This window comes from Argiope bruennichi, chromosome 10 (genome assembly GCF_947563725.1).
Source record: "Argiope bruennichi chromosome 10, qqArgBrue1.1, whole genome shotgun sequence".
Taxonomy (NCBI): domain Eukaryota; kingdom Metazoa; phylum Arthropoda; class Arachnida; order Araneae; family Araneidae; genus Argiope; species Argiope bruennichi.
Window position 1 is genome coordinate 126,391,115 of NC_079160.1, and position 24,449 is coordinate 126,415,563.

General features: G+C 30.3%; 1 protein-coding gene across 1 annotated transcript; it reads right to left on the reverse strand.

Annotated features, from left to right (window-relative positions):
* Positions 1-1,371: 1,371 nt before the first annotated feature.
* LOC129988122 (D-2-hydroxyglutarate dehydrogenase, mitochondrial-like) lies at positions 1,372-23,794 on the reverse strand. Its single transcript, XM_056096256.1, has 7 exons — positions 23,390-23,794; positions 20,966-21,163; positions 16,618-16,811; positions 15,656-15,824; positions 12,637-12,813; positions 3,953-4,062; positions 1,372-1,877 (listed from the first exon to the last, which is right to left on the reverse strand). The coding sequence occupies exons 1-7, from the start codon at positions 23,640-23,642 to the stop codon at positions 1,461-1,463; spliced, it is 1,518 nt and encodes a 505-aa protein (XP_055952231.1). The 5' UTR covers positions 23,643-23,794; the 3' UTR covers positions 1,372-1,460.
* Positions 23,795-24,449: the final 655 nt, after the last annotated feature.

The window sequence follows — 24,449 nt, forward strand, 5'->3', positions numbered from 1 at the left end:
AAGCTACCATTTTAACTGGAAAGTTTAAAGGAGAAGTGGTCCTGTTGCCACGTATTCCGCTGATACCATCAGAATCTATGATACCCTTCAAAAGGTTACAGTTTAGAATTCGTTTAGCTTTTGCCATGTCTATAAATAAGTCTCAAGGCCAAACAATGTCCATTTGTGGTTTAGATTTGGAAAATCCATGTTTTTCTCATGGGCAACTATATGTTGCATGTTCACGTGTAGGAAAACCGTCAAATCTATTTGTGTTAGCTAAAGACAGGTTAACCAAAAATATTGTGCACCGATTAGTGCTAAATTAAATTGAAATTAAAAGTATTTATAATTCAAAATAATAAACATTATTGTCAAAGATTTAAAACTATCTGCCCTACATACCTCATTTATAAGTTTAAGTGTTATGTGTTTTTTACTAACAACTTTGTAATGTACTCATTTGATACAAACTTGAATACAAAAAATAAAGAAATTTTTTTTTTGTATTGATTTTTGCTCAATATTAACGGTAGTAGAAAATCAATCATGGAGGTCCCCATGTTTTTTTAACAAATGGTATCTGTGTAAAAAAGCATGGTGGTCCCCATGACTGGTGTTCTCCTACCGTTTCCCTTGAATAGTTTACTACTATGTAATATAACAAAAACCTTAGCCACAGCAATGAGTGGCCGGGTCTGCTAGTATATATATATATATTGAAATACAAAGGCATTTCACATATCCTCCTTCAACCACTTAAAAAAAAGCATTGATATGTGTCATGTCATCAAAAACAAGGAACATTTGGTTTTAGTAAGTGAATACTTTGGAGTTGAAATCTCATAACAAACTCATTTCATCTCTCTCTCATTTAATCTGATGCCTCATTTTCTGAATAATTTCAGCAGACTATTCATAAAATTTCGAACACAGATATTATGTATTCATCATCATTTGTTACAAGTAAGAATAAAATATACAAATTGATATTCTTGTCTTGTAATTCCTAAATTTTTATTAAATAATTTTAAAAATAATGAAAATATAGTTCATCTAATTTTACAAGGAGTATAATTTTTATAATCAAAATATCATTTCATGTTTAAAACTTTCAGAATAATTTTTTTTTCAAGAAGGTCATAATAGCAATTAAATTTTGTAAAAAAACTATAAATCAATGTTATGATGAATTTGGTAAGTTTTTGTTTCAATTTTTGCCATTTTAAACATTATAATAAAAATTTCTTGCAAAATATTTCAATTTTATCTATGTTCCATGTTTTATTAAAATCAATTTTATGATTTTAATACCAAATAAGTATAAAATAATAATCAAAATTTAGACTATATGATAATTATGTTATCAAAAATAAAGAATGATAGTTTATTTCACAATAATACAGTAATAATTTTTTTGAACATATGCACATCAGGGGGAAAAAAAGCAAAATTAACAAGGAACAATTTTTTAATTACATTCAAGGTAAGACTTTGTATGGATTAAGAATTCCTTGTGGATCCATTAATGCCTTCATTGACTTCATTAAATTTATTGCTGTTTGCGTTTTATTGAAGTGCAGATATTTTGTTTTCTTATAACCAATTCCATGTTCAGCACTAATACTGCCATTTCTTTTCGATGTATACTCATAAATGAAAGGCTCAATGAGAGACAACACTTCAGGATCAAAAGTCCGAGTAGTTGCATTAAAATGCAAGTTTCCATCCCCTAAATGGCCATATGCTACACAACGGGTCACCCTCTTGTCAAGTCTCTCTCTCATGATTTCAACAACTTTATAAAAATCATTCAGAGGTAAAGATATATCATATTTGTAGCCATAGCCTTCTTGAAGCAATGCTTCCGTTATTCTTTCGCGAACTGACCACACAGCCTAAGAAAAAAAGAATGAATAAAGAAGTACAAAGTGAATTGAAAACCATTAATAAAAAGCAGTAATAGAAAAATCAAGCAATTCTGGAATATAAAATTACACTTAATTATTTTCATAATTAGAAAAAATATTATCAGATTATTTTAAACTTTCACTTTTAGAAAATTCAAGGATTTTTTTTTAAAAAAATTCAGCAACATAAAAATGTTGCAATACATTATACACTCCAAACAGATTTTTTTAAAACACTTTTGGTAAAATATTTTATTAAATAAGCTTATAAAAACGTTTTCATTTAAAACAGATCAAACTATTATTTGCAACCACTAATGTACAGGTTCATAAGCATTAAAATATAATAATAGCTACCAGTTTTTTTTATAATGTATATATTCTGGTAGCATGTGTTAGCTTTATTGAAGTTTTGTAATTCTTGGATGTTTTTTAAAAGTGTAAAAAGTCGGACCTCTCATATTTTCAAAGAGGCCAAATTGTAGGAGCCCGTCAGGAAACAAGTGTGACTGAAACATCCCAGTTTTTAGGTGTTTCTAGAAATACAGTATCTAAAGTCATGACAACATACACACAGCGCGGCAAGACAAGATCGGCAAAGCAAAATAGTGCGGAGAAAGAGAAGTTCAGTGAAAGAGACTGATGGGTATTGAAGCGGATTGTAATGTCTAAAAAGCGAACAATTGCAGCAAAAGTGACTGCAGAGCTCAATACCCATTTAGTGTCGTTATTAAAGTTAGAAGACACCTTCATAAACAGAACATTTATGGCAGAGCAGCAATTTCCAAGCCACTTGTCACAGAGGTTAATGGTAAACATCGTCTACAGTGGTGTCACACTCATAAAACATGGTCGATTGATATGTGGAAGAAAGTAATGTGTTCTGACGAATCATGTTTCAAACTTTTCCCTATAATAGGACAGGTCACATTTGGAGGACACCTGTACAAGCGTATAATCATGATTGTCCAACCAACTGTCAAGCATGGAGATGGATCTGTGATGATATGGACAGCCATATAGTGGTTTTCTGCTGGATCAATTGTAACCCTGAAAGGAAGGATCACTGGGGAGAAGTATAAAGAATTATTAACTGACCAGGTCCCTACTATGATGCAAACTTTGTTTCCTGCAAGAGATTGTCTTTCTCCAGAATGATAATGCACCTATCCATGCAGCGAGACTTGTCCAATCGCGGTTTGATGAACACGACGATGAAGTTAAGCATCTGCCTTGGCCACACAATCACCTGACCTCAATATAATTGAACTGTTATGGTCTATTTTAGAGCGTTCAATACGGAATCGATATCCTCCACAGGCATCCTTCCCAGAATTTTCACAATATCTCCAGGAAGAATGGAACAATATTTCTCTAAACACTATTCAACAATTGTATGAATCAATTCCTGGGCGAATCCAAGCTGTATTACATGCCAAAGGTGGTCCTACACCATACTAATAAAGGATTTTTTTATAAATATAAGATGTTTCCATTATTTTGATAACCAGTTGCATTTATATTGAAAATGTGAATGCAACTATTCGAAAAGGAGATTTAGATGTTAGAATTAATTTCATCTTTATCACTTAGTTCTTTTAAATATCACTCAACAAAAGTAAAGGAATAACAAACAGAAGAATAAAATAAAACTTTTACAGACTACACTCATGTTTTATAAATAAAATTCTTATGTAAAATGTCATTCATTTATTGTTTTAATATTTATTAAAATAGAATATTTATATGTAAAAATTAAAATTTTAAAAAAATTCCAGAAATATCCATTTACACAGTGGTACTTTAAAAAGAGAGAGGGAGGGAGAAGGATTCTACTCACAATTTCAATTCATGTTTGAACAATACGATTTTTTTTTCTTCCTTATTACTGTTTCTTTCAATTCAAAATACATCTAAGTACTATAGGGGAGAAGACATTCTCTAACACTTATCCTTTAGAATAATTATATATTTTTCTTTAAATTTTGACTAAAATTAATCAAATTGATAAGCAATAGTTTCAGTTTCCTAAAAAATCTCATTTGTTGAATTAAATATGCTACCTTTATTCGACTGAGCTCTGTAGCTATAGTTCCATCATTTACATGATTCTTCTCCATCAAAAGAGTTAAACATTCATTCAACTTTTTTTCATTATACTCGCTATCAGAACCTAGGGACGGGGAAAAAAAATTTCAATTAATGAATCAAATTTTAAAAAATCACTGATTAACATTTTATCCATCAATAATTATTATAAAATTTAAGTATAAAAGATATTTTAATTTCAATACAAACTATTGGGCTGAATGAGCAAATTATTTGTTTTTATTTATAACCCAGAAATATACCATCTGTAATTCAAATAACAATGCCAATAAAGCTTAATTCATATGATGAAGGTCATTAAATGTATTAACTATTATATTAAAATGAAATAATAATATTAAAACAGTTTGATAAAAAAAGATTAATCTTCATCAATAAATAAATCATTAATATCTTTTCAAGAACTAAAATCAAAATCTGTCACCTTTATGTATTAACACATTTAAAAAAATCTGCATATGACTCATATTCGTGGCTTTTGAGTTTTTCAAGAACAAAATCTAAACCTTAAAAAATCACTATTTTCAGAGTTTAAAGAACAACAGGAATTCTCTAATAAAAATAATTTTAAAATGCTTAAAACAATAACAGAGCTCATCTTAATTGACAAAAAAAAAAAAAAAATCCTTTCAAATGTGCACAACACATCAAAAACCCACTTCAATACTTCTGTTTAACACTTCAGTCACTTGTTAATAATTTTCACTTTAAAAAAAGAAATATAATAATTTATGTTTATATTTTATGTAAACATAAATGATTATGTTTACATATTCTCTATCAATGAAATCTTAAGCTTATGTTAACAATATTATCAATCAATTGTAATCTTAAACTTATACTAAACATTTTCGAAACACTATTGCTCAATCAAGTTAGTTTACAACTGCTTTTGAAACAATGAACCTTAGAATAGTCTATATTTTCGGAACAAATAAATAAAAAACAGATGAAATAAAATGCAAATTAATATTTATTATTTATTTCCATTTTGATTTAATTTTACATTTTGTTATTATTATATTTTGATTGAAATGTATTAATAAGTTTTAATGGGGAAAACTTAACTTTGCAACTCAATGGAAACCATCATATAATAAAATGTACAAATAAATTGCCTTTATGAGAGCCCTTAGATTTGAAATAAATAAGTGCATTTATTTTGCATCAAAAAGTCTATTAATTAGTTTTCATTATTGAGGAAAAAATTTTTTTACAAATGCATAAAAAACTGTCAACACACAATTTTTTTAAAAAGATAGTTTCTGAAAAATCATTTTCAAGACTCAGTTTGTTATTTTGCTTTAAAAGAAAAAACCACCTTCATTAATGTATTGAACATATCATTGAAAAATTATCATTCTACTTATCATGTATAATTTAGCATTAAGAAATCCTTTAATAAATAGCAGGCATTTCAATTTGTAATAAGCAGTGAAAAAAATTACCTTAAAATCAAATGTAAAAGATATATTTTAAAAATATTTATTTTCCAAAATCATCTAAACATTTTAGCTCCAAAATCTTGGTATTTTCCATTTATATACTTTCTTTGTATTTGAAAATATTATTTACTGCATTATTATTATCTTTATATTTTTTAATAACTTTATCTTTCATCTACATTTACCTTAGATTTAAGTTACATAAAAATTCAAATATTTTATTTCATAAGTTTTTCAATATAGTTAGATTTGAAGCAAGATCAGAAAAAAAAAAAAAAAAAAAAACTACAGAATCTATTGAAGAAGTGGGGGATTGCTATGAAATATATATATAATGTTACGAATTCTGTAAATTGGTGTAATTTGTCTTATGATAATGAATGTTATATGTATCCCATTGTATTTCAATAGCAAGTCGCCAAATTGGCGAGATATTGGCTCATTGGCGATGTTTTAGGCAACTAATTTTTGTCGCCAAATTTGGCGACATTTCGCCAAGTTTGGCGACGGAAGTTGGAAACCTTGGCGACAGAGAGGATTTTCTAGAGGGATCCTGATTTCTTGAATTCTCTCCAAGGTTCTGGATTTTTCTAATGACATAACTTCCTGTTAGTGACGTCACTTCCGGCAGAGAGCATATAAAAACAAGCACGAAAGATTAGGAGTTGTATTGGAGCCTTAGACAGCAAGCAAGCTGTAGGCTGGTGAATGAGCTATTGAATGCGCAGTCTTCGTTAAATAAATAGCTTTATTTATTTTTTTGTTAAAAGGATTCTGCTTCTTGAATTTACTCTAAGCACATCGCAGGAAATTCGTAACAAATTGGTGTCAGAAGTGGGATCGAATAGTGAAGATAAAGGAAAATGGCTGATCTTCATCGAGAATCTCTGTCGCAACTCACTGTGGCCGCATTGAAAGACGAACTGTCGGCGAGGAATTTGCCCACATCAGGACTGAAAGATGACTTGATCGAACGTCTTCTAGAAGCTCTTGAAAGAGAGCAAAGTTGTGGTGGTATATCCGACAACGTTGGTGAAACGAATGAGCAGAGTAAGAAAGCTGCGGAAGAAAAGCAGAAGGAAGAATCCGCATTGGAAGACAAATTAACGCAACTTTTGTCATTCATGACAGAAATGAAAGCTGGAAAAGTTGAAATGAAAACAGAAATGAAAGCAGGACAAGTCGAAATGAAAGCAGGACAAGCAGAAATGAAATCTGAGATGAAGGAAATTAATAACGCCGTGAAGGTAGCCAATGCTAAAGTAGAGGGATTTGAAGGAAGATTAGAAGAAATGGAAAAGAAATTTGAGAAATTGAAGCAAGAAATGGAAGTTCAAGTTACTGAAGAATCAAGAGAGTCCTATGAAACTCCTCAAGAATTTGGATTGGCTGCTGCAAATCAATCTCAAAATGCTCGATATATGCCTGTTGTCAACAGACCCTGTATGAAATTACTGCCGTATGACGGACAAACATCTTGGCAGGTGTATAAGACGCAGTTCGCCATTGTCGCAGAAGCTAATGGCTGGGATCCAATTACCAAAGCTCGCCAATTGGCTTCTTCTCTCCGAGCCGAAGCTGCAGATATACTGAGGACAATTCCCGATAATGAACAGTTAAATTTTGATGCTCTTTCAAGTGCCCTAGAGTTGCGTTTTGGCGAGAAATGCCTGAAGGATTATAGCCGACTTCAGTTAAAGACTCGCCAACAAAAACCCAACGAAACCCTTCAAGAGCTCGCAACGGACATTGAAAAGCTGTCCCACCTCGCCTTCTCCGATTGTCCTACTGAAGTAAGAGAGACTTTAGCTGTGCAGTATTTCGTCGATGGCGTCAGAGACGTAGAAATACAAAAAGCACTACGAATGGCGGAAACTAAGGATCTGAAGTCCGCTTTAGTCTACGCGATCAAGTTTGAAGCGGCACAACAAGCATCGAGAAGGGATCGTCACTTTATCAGAGGTGCGGAGGTGAAACGAGATGAGGATCCTTTACTTAAAGTTATGACACAACTGTTAGAGGAGTTCCGGGGGATGAAGCAGAGGTCTGGAGAGGAGACAGGCAAATTTAAAAGAAACAACGCCCGTTGCTGGAAATGTGGAGCAGAAGGCCATCTCCAAAGGCAATGCCAGGCTCGCCAAGATCAACGGCCTAGGAGCCTGTCGAGGAATAATACTCAGGAAAAACTAGGTAGTGGCGGTCTCGCGGGGCGGAGGTTGCCAGAGAATGAAAAGCCCCATTTTGAAGTGTTACAAATTTCATCAAGCAGCGAGAACGGACTGTTTATTGAAGCGAATGTAAATGGATTTCCATGTCGAATGGTCGTTGACACAGGGGCCAATGTCACCATTTTGCGCCAAGATTTAGCACAACAACTTGGCGTAAAAATTCTTCGGACACCGCCCTGCGTTACCCTTCAGACCGTGAAAGGGGATAAAATCCCCATTATTGGCAAGATGCATATAACAATTAAGTTTGGAAATGTGTTATATGGCCATACCGTGTTTGTAGCCGAAATCACCGACATTTTTATACTCGGTTTGGACTTCTTAACAAAACATAATTTTGTAATTGACTTTGAGAATAATGTGCTACGCTCAAATTCGGAAGATGTAGCGTTATTCCAGTTAGGAGCTGTTGAAAGAGAACCGTGTCATCGAATAACTTGTAAAAGTGATATTACTATTCCAGCTCGAATTGAGATGCTTGTAAGAGGGGCCGCTGAGAAAAGTCAAAACTTTCGACATGGTCTAACTGAATTTCCGGACTCTGAAAATTTTCCAAAAGGTGTATTGGTTGCTTCCGCACTGGTAGATCTTTCGAAGGAAACTGTACCAGTCAGAGTTGTTAATCTAACTGGTAATCCTAAAACAATCAGGAAAGGCGACGTATTAGCAACATGTGCTCCAGTCACCTGTATACAGAAACATCCCGAAATCATGTCGAAAAAGCCTTCTAAAGAACTCGAACTGAATCTGTTGAAGCCCACTGAATTGAATGAGGAACAGAAAAGTGTAGCATGGAAGCTTATTGACGAATACGAGGAACTGTTTTCCTGTACATCTGGTGACCTCGGGAGAACGAAATTGGCTCAACATCGAATTGAAACTGGGAATCACTCTCCTATTAAACAGAATCCCCGAAGACTACCAATTGCTAAGACAACAGAAGTTAAAGATCTACTAAGGGACATGCAGGAACGAGATGTCATCAAGCCTTCGTCGAGTCCCTGGGCTTCTCCCATCGTGTTAGCCCGAAAGAAAGATGGATCTACGAGATTTTGTGTAGACTATCGACGGCTCAATGATATCACAAAAAAGGACAGTTATCCACTTCCACGAATCGATGACACGTTAGACATTCTTAGCGGAAACAAGTGGTTCTCTACCTTGGATTTGAAAAGCGGTTATTGGCAAATAGAGATACATCCTGAAGACCGTGAAAAGACAGCATTCACGACAGGAGAACAAGGACTTTGGCAGTTTAAGGCCATGCCGTTTGGTCTCTGTAATGCACCAGCTACCTTCGAACGCCTCATGGAGATAGTGTTGAACGGACTCACTCCTGAAGCTTGCCTTGTTTATTTAGACGACATCATCATTGTAGGGAAAAGTTTCGAGGAACACCTCAGCAACCTAAGGAGAGTATTTGAAAAATTGAAAGAGGCCAAATTGAAGCTAAACCCCTCCAAATGCAACTTATTCCGTCACGAGGTGAATTATCTGGGTCACATAATTTCTGCTGATGGTGTTAGAACTGACCCACAGAAAGTGTCAGCTGTAAAAGACTGGAGGCGCCCTAAAAATGTGCATGAGCTTAGAAGTTTTCTCGGTCTGTGCACATATTACAGAAGATTTGTTAAAGGATTTTCTTCAATCGCGAGACCTCTCCACAGGCTGACTGAAAACAAACAGAAGTTCTTGTGGACAGACGAATGCGAGGAAGCATTTAATAGCTTGAAGGCGGCTCTAACATCGTCTCCCATTCTAGTTTATCCGGATCCCGAAAAGCAATTCATTCTTGACACGGACGCAAGCCATGAAAGTGTTGGAGCAGTTTTATTCCAAGAAATTAACGGCCAAGAACATGTCATCGCATACTGGAGCAAGTGTCTTTCAAAGCCTGAAAGAAATTACTGCGTCACCAGAAAAGAATTACTGGCCATTGTAAAAGCTGTTGAGAACTTTCATAGTTATCTTTACGGTCGGAAGTTTCTGCTCCGAACGGATCATGCGTCCCTGACATGGCTTTTAAATTTTAAGAACACCGAAGGCCAGATAGCTAGATGGATTCAGAAACTTGAAGAGTACGATTTCGAGATCAAACATCGCAAGGGGTCCCTTCATGGTAATGTTGACGCCTTATCAAGAAGACCATGCTCGAATGCTTGTTCTTACTGCACTACAGTCGAGAAGAAATATGACATGATAACACCTGTCATTCGTCAAATAAAGGATTCGGTATCGACACAAATAGACCGTTGGAGCGATAAAGAAGTCAGAGAAGCTCAACTTACGGATGCCGACATAAAACCTATCTTGGAACTTCTTGAATCATCTAGCACTAGACCCAGTTGGCAAGATATCTCCAGCTATCGTCCGGATAGCAAACGCTATTGGGCTCTCTGGGATTCACTCCATATTCGTAATGGTGTATTATACAGAAAATGGGAGTCTGAGGATGGCAAAACATCAAAATGGCAATTAGTACTCCCACGATCAAGAATACCGGAAGTGTTGGAACAATTACACAGTAGTCCAACCGGAGGTCATTTTGGAATGTTGAAGACCATCCAAAAGGTTCGGGAGCGGTTTTTCTGGAGCAAAGTAAGAGATGACGTAGAAAGATGGTGCAAGTCCTGCGATGCATGTGGGGCCCGAAAAGGACCCAAAACACAATGCCGTGGAAAATTACGGCGCTATAATGTAGGGGCACCATTTGAAAGAATCGCGTTGGACATCTTAGGGCCTCTCCCACGTTCAAATGATGGCTACAAATACATCTTAGTTGTCAAGGATTATTTTACCAAGTGGCCCGAGGCTTACCCGATCGCTGATCAAGAAGCTACAACAGTTGCCGAAGTATTACTGCAGAACTGGATTTCTCGCTATGGAACGCCCCTTCAGATGCACTCTGATCAAGGCAGAAATTTCACTTCTGCTGTATTCAAGGCACTTTGTGTCCTTCTTAAGATTGATAAGACACAAACTACCCCCTTACATCCCCAGTCAGACGGCATGGTTGAGAGATTTAATAGAACGATCTTAAACCATCTCTCTATCCACGTTTCCATGAATCAACAAGACTGGGATCGGAAGCTTCCTATGTTCCTGCTTGCCTATCGAAGTGCCGTCCATGAAACCACTGGATTCACTCCCTCCCAGATGCTCTTCGGTCGTGAACTCCGTCTGCCCTGTGATCTCCTGTTTGGGCGCCCTCCTGATGTGCCTTCTTCTCCTGAAGAATATGTCCATGAAATACAGGAACGTTTAGAAAGTGTGCACGAGTTCGCCCGTAATCGGATCGACATCGCAACGGAAAAGATGAAGACCAGGTACGACACGAGAGCTACAGGACATGAATTTCACGAAGGTGACAAGGTTTGGTTTTGGAACCCGATTCGACGAAAAGGACTTTCTCCAAAGTTACAGACAAATTGGGACGGCCCATATACAGTCCTAAAAAGACTAAATGACGTTGTGATTCGTATCCAAAAATCTAAGAACTCAAGGCCTAGGGTAGTGCATTGTGATCGGCTGGCCCCTTATTTTTGTAACTCTAGGGACGAAACTAGCTGATCGAAAGAGCCACTTATATGCTTGTATGTAACTGTGTACTGTCGACCATTGTATATACTTGTAAATAATTTTTACCTATTCAAGGATTGTACTGCCCGGGACGTGCAGTCCTTGAGAGGGGGGCAATGTTACGAATTCTGTAAATTGGTGTAATTTGTCTTATGATAATGAATGTTATATGTATCCCATTGTATTTCAATAGCAAGTCGCCAAATTGGCGAGATATTGGCTCATTGGCGATGTTTTAGGCAATTAATTTTTGTCGCCAAGTTTGGCGACGGAAGTTGGAAACCTTGGCGACAGAGAGGATTTTCTAGAGGGATCCTGATTTCTTGAATTCTCTCCAAGGTTCTGGATTTTTCTAATGACATAACTTCCTGTTAGTGACGTCACTTCCGGCAGAGAGCATATAAAAACAAGCACGAAAGATTAGGAGTTGTATTGGAGCCTTAGACAGCAAGCAAGCTGTAGGCTGGTGAATGAGCTATTGAATGCGCAGTCTTCGTTAAATAAATAGCTTTATTTATTTTTTTGTTAAAAGGATTCTGCTTCTTGAATTTACTCTAAGCACATCGCAGGAAATTCGTAACAATATATATATATATATATATATATATATATATATATATATATATATATATATAATATATATTTCCATATTTCTTCGATGAATGAAAATGAAAATTAACATAAATATTATTTAACTAAGAGATTTAACAAGCATTTTCAATTAAATTTAATAAAAAGTAGATAGTCTTTTAAAATTCTGTTAAAATTCTATTACAAACATCAATTTGAAAGGAAAAATATAGCTAAAGCAATGTTATGTTAAATTAGAACAGTTTGTATATTTTGTTGCAGAAACAAGTCAATTTACTAAATTAATTTAATATAATAACAAGCCAATTCATTTAAATAATTTAAAAATAATAAAATTTTAAAGCCACAATGTAATAAAACATCATTGGAAATATACTAGCTAAAATCTACTTAAAAATACAAGGTTCGTATAAATTAATCAATGGAATTAAAAAAACACATGGGAGCAATTGAAATCGATATATACTTTAGCTCAAGAATTTTTATTGCTTTGCATAACAACTGAAAAATTTAAGATTAATTCTTTTGTTTATGAGGAAAATGTATTATTAAGTGCAGTTTTTTTAAATAAGCAATAAACAGAATTCCTTTGAAGATCACCAAATATTTTTCATGCAGTTAATAATAAAAATGAAATGGAATCTCTCCCTTGAAAACTTCAGCATAAAAATCTAGAATGAAATTTCTGTTATTGCTTAACATTTTTAGCAACAGCAATTTTACCAATTATTAATTAATGTGCCTCCTAAATAACCACAAAAATTTAACAAAAAAAATAAAAATAAAGAGTCTTACCAGATATTTCTATGAGTACATAGAATGGATGTTCTGAAATAGGAACATTAATTTTCAAATTATCTCTCAAAGTATCAGCAGCTTGATTGTCTAACATTTCCAAAGATGTCAAGAGACCTGATAATTTCTGTCTGACTATTTTTGCACAGCTTAAAACATCTCCAAAACTATTACATCCTGAAAGGCAAAAATTGTAAATACTTTACATTTTTACTGTTTATAGTTTTACAATGAATTACACAGTCAATAATAATCATATCAATTCTCTTCCAAGTCTTGCTTTTATTTTTGATGGGGAAAACATCAGAATATTAAGAAATGAAAATACAAATTAACATCTTTCCTCAACTAGTTTTTCTGATGATGTAAGGCCAAATGATATTCAAAATTATGTTTGAATGAATAATTAGTTGGATGTACTGACATAAATTTCTTGAAAATTAATTTCAAGTTCAATTCAATAGATTCAGAATCATTACCAAATCATAAAAAATTTTAGTATATATTGTTCATGCGTACCAGGAATGATAATAAAGAATAACACAATTTGATAAAATAAAAATTTCAGAAAATAATTTATTATTTTTCTTGTCATTTAGCATACACAGATTGTGTACCAAAAGAGCATTCAAACTTTGCTTCCTGTGTTGAGCTTATCTGCAAATATCTTTACATATTTAGGAAATTGATTCACACTTCCAAGGTATACTATTACGTTAGTTTTAAATTTATTTTTTCAAAGTTAAAAAGTTCAAAGTTTTAAAGTTAAATTGATGGTATCAAAGAAGAAAAACAAAATAACTTAAACTGTTCAGAAACTATATTATTTCATCCAATGATATAAAAAAAAAAGACATTTTCTGTCTTTATATCAAAATTTTCATATGAAGAAAATATCTTTTGATTTAATCTACCTATTATCTAAAGATGAAAAAATTGTTTTGTAACAGGGTTATCACATTACTGGAAAAATACAGGGGATTTAATAATAATCTACAAAACTGAGAAAATCCAGGGAATTCCGAAACTTTCCTTAAAAGCCAGGAAAGTACGGAGAATTTTAAATTTCTAATTTTTTTCATCCCCCCCCAAAAAATGCCAATTTCTTTGAACATTGCAAAAATAAAAGATCGTCAGCATAACTAAAAATAAAGCAATACCAGTCGCACTGAAGAAGCTCTTCCCTTTTCTTCTGTATAGATTAGTCCAATTTTCAAGATTGAGAAAATGGAATAATGACTACAAGCTTTATATATTAATAAGAGCTGCTAAAATAGCAAAAAAAAAAAAAAAAAAAAAGATGGGGGGGGGGGTCAAACTGATCAAAAATATTGCTGGCTCATAAATACTGTTGGCTTGAAAAAAAAAGTGAATACCTAGATCAGATTGGTCAATTTACTGAAGAAATTCGTTTAGATGATTCCCTTTCGAATGTTTTGAGGATCAAAGAATTTTCTCATTTTTAGGAAGTTTTAAAATAATTCCTGTATTGTCACTTGGCAATGTGGAAAGTGGATTTACAATCAACAAGGATATGATTGTTGAAAGTTTGAAAGAAAATTCTTTGATTGATCTAAGAATTATGCATAATGCTATATATTTTAACACGGGCATTTTAAATGTTCTGATTTTAAGATATTTGTTTCAGTTAGGAAAATTAGCAATAGTGAGGTGCTATGAAGCTTTAGGAAAACAGAAAAAAAGTTCAAGGGAAAAAGTAAGAGACAGTAAGCATAAAGCAATTTTGCTAATTAAATTGTTACAAAAGAGAGAAAAAATGAAACCAATGACTGAAAAATATGCGGAAGTTGATGTACCAGTATATGAATTGACAATAAATAAATAAAAATGCCTTGCAATGCTTTCTTGTTAAATAATCATTAAATGGTTTGTATGATGATAGAAACAATGCTAATTTGTGTTTCATTTCACATAAACTCTTAATTTTGTGTGATCTTAAATCAGAGAGCAATAGGTAAGTGATAAATATATTTTTGCCATTCAACATGTCAATAGTGTCTTACTAAATTCTAGACAAAAAGATAAAGAGAAATGTTCCCCCCCCCCTGTATGAAAATATAAACATCATGCACAAAACAGAACATGTTACAGAATAATGCTATATCATACATATCTTAAAAGTTACAATTTTTAAATGGCAACAAAAAATTCCAAATAATTTCAATGTATTTAATTCTTAGAATATTTTTTTTTTTTCCTTTTGGGGAAAAAAAAACAATTTAAGAAAAAAACTCCTTAAACATAATTGTGTTCATTATGAAAACTTATTAGCATTTTGCATTATAAAACAAAATGGCATTTAAAAAAAGCATATAAAACAATGAACTATGTTCCTTCTCAAACAAAATATTATATAAAATGAATAATCAATAATTTAAGGAAGAAAAGTTTGCTGATGAAAATATTTGCTTTTTAATCAAATGGCCAAGAAAAAAAAATTCATTAAGGAACTGATACATAACATTATGTCTTGTGGATACTATGGTCAAATATGCATATGTAAAGCCCTTTTCCATCGAATTACTGAATAAACAATATGTAATTTGAAAGTAAAATATTAAAATCCAAGATTCACAAAAATTGTTTTCAAAATATGAAAAATGATCAAATAAAAAAATAAAACCATTCAATTATATATTATGTCTCCATACAAGTTCTTACATGAATACAATGATTATCCTACTTTTAAAGTTAGTTTTAAACAGTTTTTAACCATTGACTGCTTCCAACATATTGGCTTCATCGTGCTTTTTTTAAAAACCACAAGTGGAAATATAATTTTTAGATATTAAAATTGTTGTAATAAAATAGTATGTTTTTAATTTGAATGCAGAATGTACAAAATCCCCCTTGATGATTTACTGATTTTGAAAGCAGTTTAAGTGAACAAATAATAGAAAATCAAATCAAACACAAATTCAAATATGTATCTGCATTATACAATACCCGTAAAAACTAAAGAAGTTTCAGGACAAAAATGGACATTTTCTATCAGTACCAAGAAATGCCACAGCTGTTTCACTGTTCTTAGGATAGCAAAGAATAGCTGCTTCAGTAACGACTCCTAGAGTGCCTTCTGAACCAATAAACAAATGTTTTAGGTCATATCCTGTGTTGTTCTTCCTCATAGTGTTCATGCAATCTAGAATTTCACCACTGGGCAACACCTACAATAATACATATTTAAAATTATTCGGAAATATTAGGAAAAAGTCACAAAATAATATGTACGACAACAAATGATTTTCTATCAATGAATAAAGAAGAAGCAAATGATTTTTTATTTAAAAAATTTCACTGAAAAATTCACTTCTATTTTGATAGAAATTCAAATTATTTTTACAAGTGTATGTAAGGGATAACGAGATAAAAGAAGTCAGTGACATCACTTCAATAATTTGAGATTTCCACAGCTCACATATAAAGATACAGTATTCTAAAGTAACATAATTTAAGCTCTCTATAGTTTAATTTTTAAAAAATAAAAACAATCATAAAAAATATTTGGAAAAAAAAAAAAAAAAAGCAAAAGACTTGTTAAATTAGAAACATTAACTGAGTTATGAAATCAAAGCATTATAAAGTACTACAAATTCCAGTAATAATACAACTTTATACATAAATAATATGTAAATATAATAAGCTATGTAACAACTAACTTCATCAAAGAACATGGGACCTTTTTTTTTACATTGCTTAAAAATGATAATAAATTCTTTTCTTCTAATCAGCCAGGTTATAAATATATAACACAAATCAATTCACAAGATTTTAGTACAGTTAAAAATATTTTATGAAGAAGTCTATGCTGTGGAAGTACTACTGCCTATCACCAAATCAGGGCAGTTAAAACAATTTAACGAAATCAAAACATAATCATTAATATTTTATCTGTAAATAAAATAAATCTGTAATAAAATATATGGTGTAGTTATTTCAAAAATTCAATATTATACTTACCACTTTAAGACCAATGACATTACCATGCAATGATCCATAACGAACAAATCTTAAGCCACCAGCATTTGTAGAAATATTCCCTCCAATTTGACAAGAACCTTTTGCACCTAAATCTACGGGAACAGTATATCCTTTGTCATTGACAAGATTTTCTAAATTTTCCAAAATACATCCCGATTGACACTGCAGAATGCCTACAAAGAATTGAAATCAAGAATTCAGTTTAAGGCTTAAAAAATTAAGCTTACAGTGATTTGAAACATATGACAAAAAATAAACAAAAACAGAAGGATATTTTAAGAAGTTGCCACTTTTTCTTCAGGCATTCAATAAAATTTTGTAACACAAAAATACTATTTCACTCTAAAAATAAAATGTTGTAAAGTACAAGGGTGTTCAAAGGAAAAGGTACGAAACGACACTGAGTATAAATGAATACTTTATTCAAAGTATACACCATAGGCCTGAGCACAATGATCCCATTAATTAACGAGCCGAAGGATTTCCTTGTTCCCAGAATTCCTGTGGCTGTGCCGAGACCCAATCCTTCATTTAAATTACACACATTTTCAAAATCAAAAATTTTTCCATTACAATGATACCAATTTAATAGTAGTACGAATATTTGCTAACTTATTGGAATTTTTTAAAATAATTTTTTTCACCTAATTTACAATATTAGATTAAATTGTTCCCATGAAATTCATTGTTTCATTAAACATTTTAACATGTTATTTTCTTCCATTGTTGAAAGCTAAAGAAGAAGTATTGTGTGGTTTACAAGACAAACAAAGAAAGTGAAATTATAATATCTTGAAATTTAGAAAATAGATGAATCAGACATTTACATTTTTAATATCCTTATGATATTATGGGACTGGTTCATGTTCACAATAAAATAAAACTTTGGTAAGACAACTAAAATAACACAGTTTTAATGCCTGAAAATTTAGCAGAATCATGAACATTAAGTTATTTTTAAATAATTTATTTGAAATTACCATTCATGGTGAACCAGTTGGTAACCAGAGATGATCAATTATATATATATATATATATATATATATATATATATATATATATATATATATATATATATATATATATATATATATATATATGCAAGATTATGATAATAGTTATTTCATAGGATGTCTTAAGTAAGAAGTACTCAGTTTAATAAGCAAATTGTTTTTGATTAAACACAATAAAATGAATTAAATTAAATCCGTATTTATCAACTAAATATATATGAAATAAAAATCAATAAAAAATTTAATAATAATAATAATATATCTAAATGCAATTTATCAACACCAACATAATTATTCTTTAGAGTTCAAAATAGAGTGTTTAAAATTCCTTTCAAAAGAATATATGAACAGTGCTTTAATGAGCCTAAATAGAATTATTTAATAAAGCATGATAGTTTATATGATCAATGTCAAATAAAATACAACCACAAACAATTCATAAAAAAAAGGCATTTATAATCACTATTAGTCTTTGCAAGTATCAAATTTTCAAAATCATAATAATAATAGCTTAAAAATGAATTTCATGCAAAATTTTGGGTAGGTTTTTTTTTTTTAATTGTTATTATAAAATATTTTTGTTTACCAAGAAAAATTCTTACAAAATTTTATATTCCTTACATTATTAACACTAGATTAATCTTAAGTAAAGTGAAATTCATTGTTTTAAAATTTTATTTGATCTACTATTGCCCTTCATTTAAATGATGTAAAAAATGCATAATTTTATTCTGATGAAATAAATGTTATAAAAAATTAATGCCAAATGCGTTATCCAATGATGCTTTAATGTCTGAATTATCTTATTCTATTTATGATCACATACAATATTATAATAATTACAATTAAAATAGATTAATTTTATGAAATTGGAGACTTTTGAAAGAAATATTGGGTACATATACACACAGAAATAAATTTAAACACAAATGGCCTTTTTCTTGTCAAAAAGTATGGAGTTCACTAGACAGTAATTATACAAGGAAATAATTTAACCAGCATGTTTATAAAAATAAATTGTCACAATTCTGCAAAACATTTATTAGGAAATAAAATTCCCATTTTCAATCATTTCTTTTATTTGTAAGTACCTTTATAAGAACTGATAAGAAAAAATTCTAGTTTGCCACAAGAAAACATTTAAAACAGAGGCTATTAATAAAACATAATTACAATAGAAACATTATTTTTACTTTGATTTCATATTTTTTGTCATTGATGAAACTTTTTAAATATATCCTTACATTACAACAAAATGGAAAAAGATTTTTGATTGCATAAATGCATAGTTGGTATCATTTAAATGCCAAACAAAATGCTGCTGACATTTTGATATTTGTGAATGTATTCCTAAACGCATTGTTTCAGAGACAATACCAAAAACTAAATATATCAGGAAAACTACTCAGAGAAATGCACAGAAATTTTGCATGCTCTCATGAAATGGGCTTTTCTTTCAATTTATGCCCAAATTTAAATGTGTTGTCATTTAGAAACATTTTATTCTAATTTTGAAATTATTTTTTGCATACTGAATATTACGTTTTGATGATAAATGAGCACGCAAAATGTGAAAAATACTTCATATTTTCAAAGTAAAAAAGTTCATGTTAATAATTATATTAATATTTTAAACATGAATAAAAGTTTAAAATTTTATTAACTTATAATTTTAAAATGACTAGACATGGATTAATGAAATTTGATTTCCGGGAAGAATTAATATAGTTTTGAAATTTTACAAGAAAAATTGTGTTGCCACTGCAAGTTTCATTCTTATGTTAATTAAGATGGCTCCTTAGGAAATTTTTGAAAAGTATGTTAATTCTTTTCAAATTACATTTTTTTTTTTTTAATGATTGTACAATGATCAATGCCAGAATAAATCTAGGTGGCTCCTATTTTTTTTCTTCTCCACAACTGCATATTCCCATTTAGTGCAACAGAATGTTGGAAGGTAGTCTATATTCACTAAATTGTATTATGTTTGAACTAAAGGATGAATTGCCCTCAGCATTACACCCAAATGACTGATTACAGTTAGATGGTGTTACCTCATGTCAGCTATAAGACAATAGTTGGATGCAGAGCTCCTTGACAGATGAATTAGTTTACAAAGACCTGTTTCATTTTCTCTTTGATAAACTAATTTGATGTCCCAGTGCTTTTATGAAGTTGCTTATGTTTAGAGTTGGATTAAATGCTTCCAGTAGATGGAACATCTTTGCTAACAAATTTAAGATACTTGTCTTGATGTCACAAGTGATGAACTGAATTGTAAATACACAAATATTGTTAAAAATAAGAATTTTGTATTGAAACTGAAAATACATATTCTGAATAAATTTTGACTGTTTAAAATTTAATAAGGATTAATAAATGCATTACTATTTTCTGATTTTGCATAATTCTTAACCTAATACGATATGAGTAATATCCATGAAACAATGAAATATTAATTTAAACACTAGTTTGAAGTATGAAAAAATTGTCCAGGTCAATAAACTTACTTTTGAATATTCCATTATGTATTCCAGATTAAAACCAAAATGTTCTATTTTTATAGAGATCTAGAAAAATCTTACTTGTTGACACTTTTCATTATCAGGACTGTATAAAAATTTAATTTTTGTATTGTATTTTTACTATACATTTCTACAGAACCTAAACTGTTTTTATGAACTTCAATATTTATTGCAACAAATGACTGTTTTATTTATTCGGGATGCACCTATATAAAGAATTGTGGGTATATATATATATATATATATATATATATATATATAGTACTAGAAATTATTCAAAGATAAAGACTACATAAGTTTAAATTCAAACTGGTTGTTGAATCCTACATTTCATAAACAGAGCAAAATAATATGAGTTAATACATAAGAAGATTCTAGAAAATAACAAACTACCTGATGGAAATTTTATGATATATGCCTTACAGATATAAATTTACTAATTCTCAAGTACTTAAGCAATATTTTATTTCTGTTTACTTATTCAGTATATTTCCACAATTATTTTATAATATTAGTTTATTAATGAGGACAAGAATATCAATCCTAATGACTATCTTGAAGAAATATTATTAGTGTATTTATTTTATTTTTAAGTCAAATATGTTGAAAAACCAATACTGTGTCTAGGACACTTATCCATACTATGTTCCTGTTCCAAAAAATAACAAATAAGATACACTATTTATTTATCAATAATTAAGAAGAATTGTGCATATTAGCATTCCTATGAAATACTACAATTTTCAATACAAAATTATTCAATAAAATGAAAAATTCTTTTGTTTTCACCTGTACTATCATCAAAGTGTAAAATATTATTCATCAAACTCATAGATACAACAATTTCATCAAATATTGGTATACTTCCTCCAACCAATCCAGTATTGCCACCTTGTGGGCATACAGCAAGTTTATTTTTACTGCAATATGCCACTATTTCAGAGACTTCCTCAGTAGTTTTGGGACGGAGAGCCAGGGAACTTGTTCCTGTAAACATTAGAAAATTAATTTTGCAATTACATTATAAATATTTTATTTATATCTATTACATGACATTTTATTCAATATAATCTGATCTAATTTGTAAACATTCCTTTACGTAAACCTTTAAATGTGTAATATATTATTTGAAATTTTGTTACAATGAAAAAAATATAAGTGAAACTTCAAAATTGCATCCAATTTAAAGTTAGTTGAACAGTAATGTATTTTGATTCAAATCTGACATTTTCAGGTCTTTTTAAGATTTATTTTGCATGCTACAAAGATAAAATAAAAATTTCCATGTACACATCAATATCCATTATTTATTTAAAAACTGCTGATTTATAATATATTAGTAATACTTAGTAAGGAATATTTTTAACATGCCAAAATTAGCATTAATACTAAAATTTTGAAAGATATCTTTTGATTAAAAAAATAGTTTCATGAGTTTAAAAGCGTTAAGAAATTATTTCTCCTTGAATCAAATAATGAAAATTCATGATAAAGTTAATAAATTAACGACAAATTCCAAAAGAATTTTGTATTCTATTAAAATGCATCTCAGTATTTTTAAATTGACAGGACTTCAATGACCACACAGCTTAAATGATGACAGCATTATGATAGCAACAATATTCATTGTTAAAGTCAGGTGATTAGATTTAATGTAAGTGTAATGTAATTTGCCAGGTTTTATTCTAGGGTTTTGCTATTGAAAAAGTACTGATGATTTAGATACAACATTCAAAATATATCTAACAAATGAATAATCTTTTTGAAAATGGTATAGAAATTCAGTCATGGGAGTTCTTTTTAATTTGTTTCTAATATATTATGAATATATTTTAAATATTTGAAAATACAATTATAGACAAAATAAGTAATATCAGACCAAAGAGATTAAAAGTTTTTATTGTAGTATATATCAAAGTTTTTTTTTCATTCTAAATTAAATCTTTAAAATTAAAAGAAAATATACAATACATCTATCTCAAAATAAGATCAACAAAAAGAAAATTTTTTAATGAAATAAAATGCACACAACTAAATGTACCACTAAACAATAATTAAGAGCCCATATACAAAACTTTGATAGCTATCTCTGTGTATAATTTTGATATAATTTCAAATAAGTCAGAATACTGATGTGACATACAAATAATATTGTAAGAGAAACAATTTTTTCTTTTAATAAATGTTGAGTTTAATTTGCATTTGGAAAATATTAACTTCTAAGAATCACAGATTTACATCAGTACTTGTGCATTAACTGCAGGACAGTAATTAATTACCAAAGATGTCATATTAGTTTATTGATTATATTGGCCAATGTTATGTGATAAAATCTAAAGTTCACTAATATCATGTGGCTAAATAATAAACTATTTTTTCTTTTTTAGGCTTTTGAAGGAATTGAAATTTGAGCATAAACTGCAAGACATTTTAATCTGCATAAGGACTTTTCACTGAACATTTCTAATGCTGAATTAGATTCTAAGTATCAATATCAACATGTGTCAGACATAGAAAAATAGAAAACAAATTAACATAAGAGAATGGAAAAAAGAAAACAAATTAACATAAGAGAATGGAAAAAAGAAAACAAATTAACATAAGAGAATGGAAAAAAGAAAACAAATTAACATAAGAGAATGGAAAAAAGAGAACAAATTAACATAAGAGAATGGAAAAAAAGAAAACAAATTAATATAAGAGAAAGGAAAAAAAAGAAAACAAATTAACATAAGAGAATAGAAAAAAAGAAACTGGAAGATTATCTACTAATAGGAAGAAAATGGTTAGATGAATGTGAAGCATTTTATTAAGCCACCCAGTTACACAATAAATTACTCCTAACTCCTCGCTACCACAGATATCTTGAAAGTCACTTTTATTTTTTAAGTTTATATTTGTTTAATGAGAATAAACAATAACATTACAATCTGCATAAAATCTAAATGCTTAATACAGGCATCAACATTTAACGATGTTCTATGTTGCTTTATAATGGGTCAAATATAATAAATCTCTGAATTAAATATTTCGTTTTGAAAAAAAATGTGTAAACTTTAAGTCTACATTTCACACATACTGAAATTTGGGAAATGAGAATTTAAAATATCTTTAATCTTACTGTATTCGGAAAACATTCAATCGTGAATTATAATAATATTTCAAAAATGAATTATGTTCTGCATTAATCACGTTTAGAAAATATCTTTTTACCTTTGTGGCTTTTCAACCAGTCGGTATTGTAACAGACCAGATCATCGCTGTGTTGGATGATTCTGGTGGGTCCTAATAATGATTGAAAGAAATCAATGTCTTTCTCAGTCAATTTGTTAAAATTTCCCCTAACCGTTGTTGAAAATTTAGATCTGTAGCTTTTAAAATTTAACATCGATGTTGCAACATGTTTAAATTTGCAAGAATGACTTGCAATCTGTTTAAGAGTCGACGATAAATTTTTCAGGAACATTTTAATAAGTACTTTTATAAAAGATAAAATTTCCACTAAAATATATGTTCGGACAATGTCAGAGAGATGGAAATTATGTAAAAAATATGGGACGCATAACAACAAGGGCTTTTTTCCCTTTAAGTGTTATCACATGATAACTTTCAACACATTTGTTTATGTTTCCAATCAGAAGTGATGCCAAACATTGAATCACATGACAAATTTCAATGATTGAAGATCAACTTACCCTTATTCAATTTCGAAAAAAAAAATGTAATTATTATTTTCAAAAAATGTACATAATAATTATTTATTTATGTGAAACTTCTTTCAATAATCTTCAAAATAAATGGCAATGACTTTGAACTACTTATAGGGAGATGTTACTTTCTCCAATAGATGGCGCTCTGTAAAAATCTTTACTCTTTCACTGGCTGCCCACTGTTACATTTTCAGCAAACAGTTTAATTATTTTAAAATTTGAAACTAATCGTCTCAGACAACCAGCCAGTTCGCTGGGAATATAGCTTTTATTTTATTGCAGATAAATCGTATAAATATAACTTCACGATTCTGGCAAATTAACAGACATTAAAGCCATGCTATTTTAATTGTCTTACATATGCTTCCTCAATTTATACATAAACCTTTCTAAAGGCGATTAATCCCATGACATCATTGTTTTATTAAAAACATAAATATCCGGTCATATATCTTCTAAATTTCACGGTATTGTTATTGTACCTTTAATTGTTTCATCCGTCTTGTAAACTAACGCAGTTATTAAACAGAATTCTTCTTTAGCTTTAAATAATGGAAGAAAAT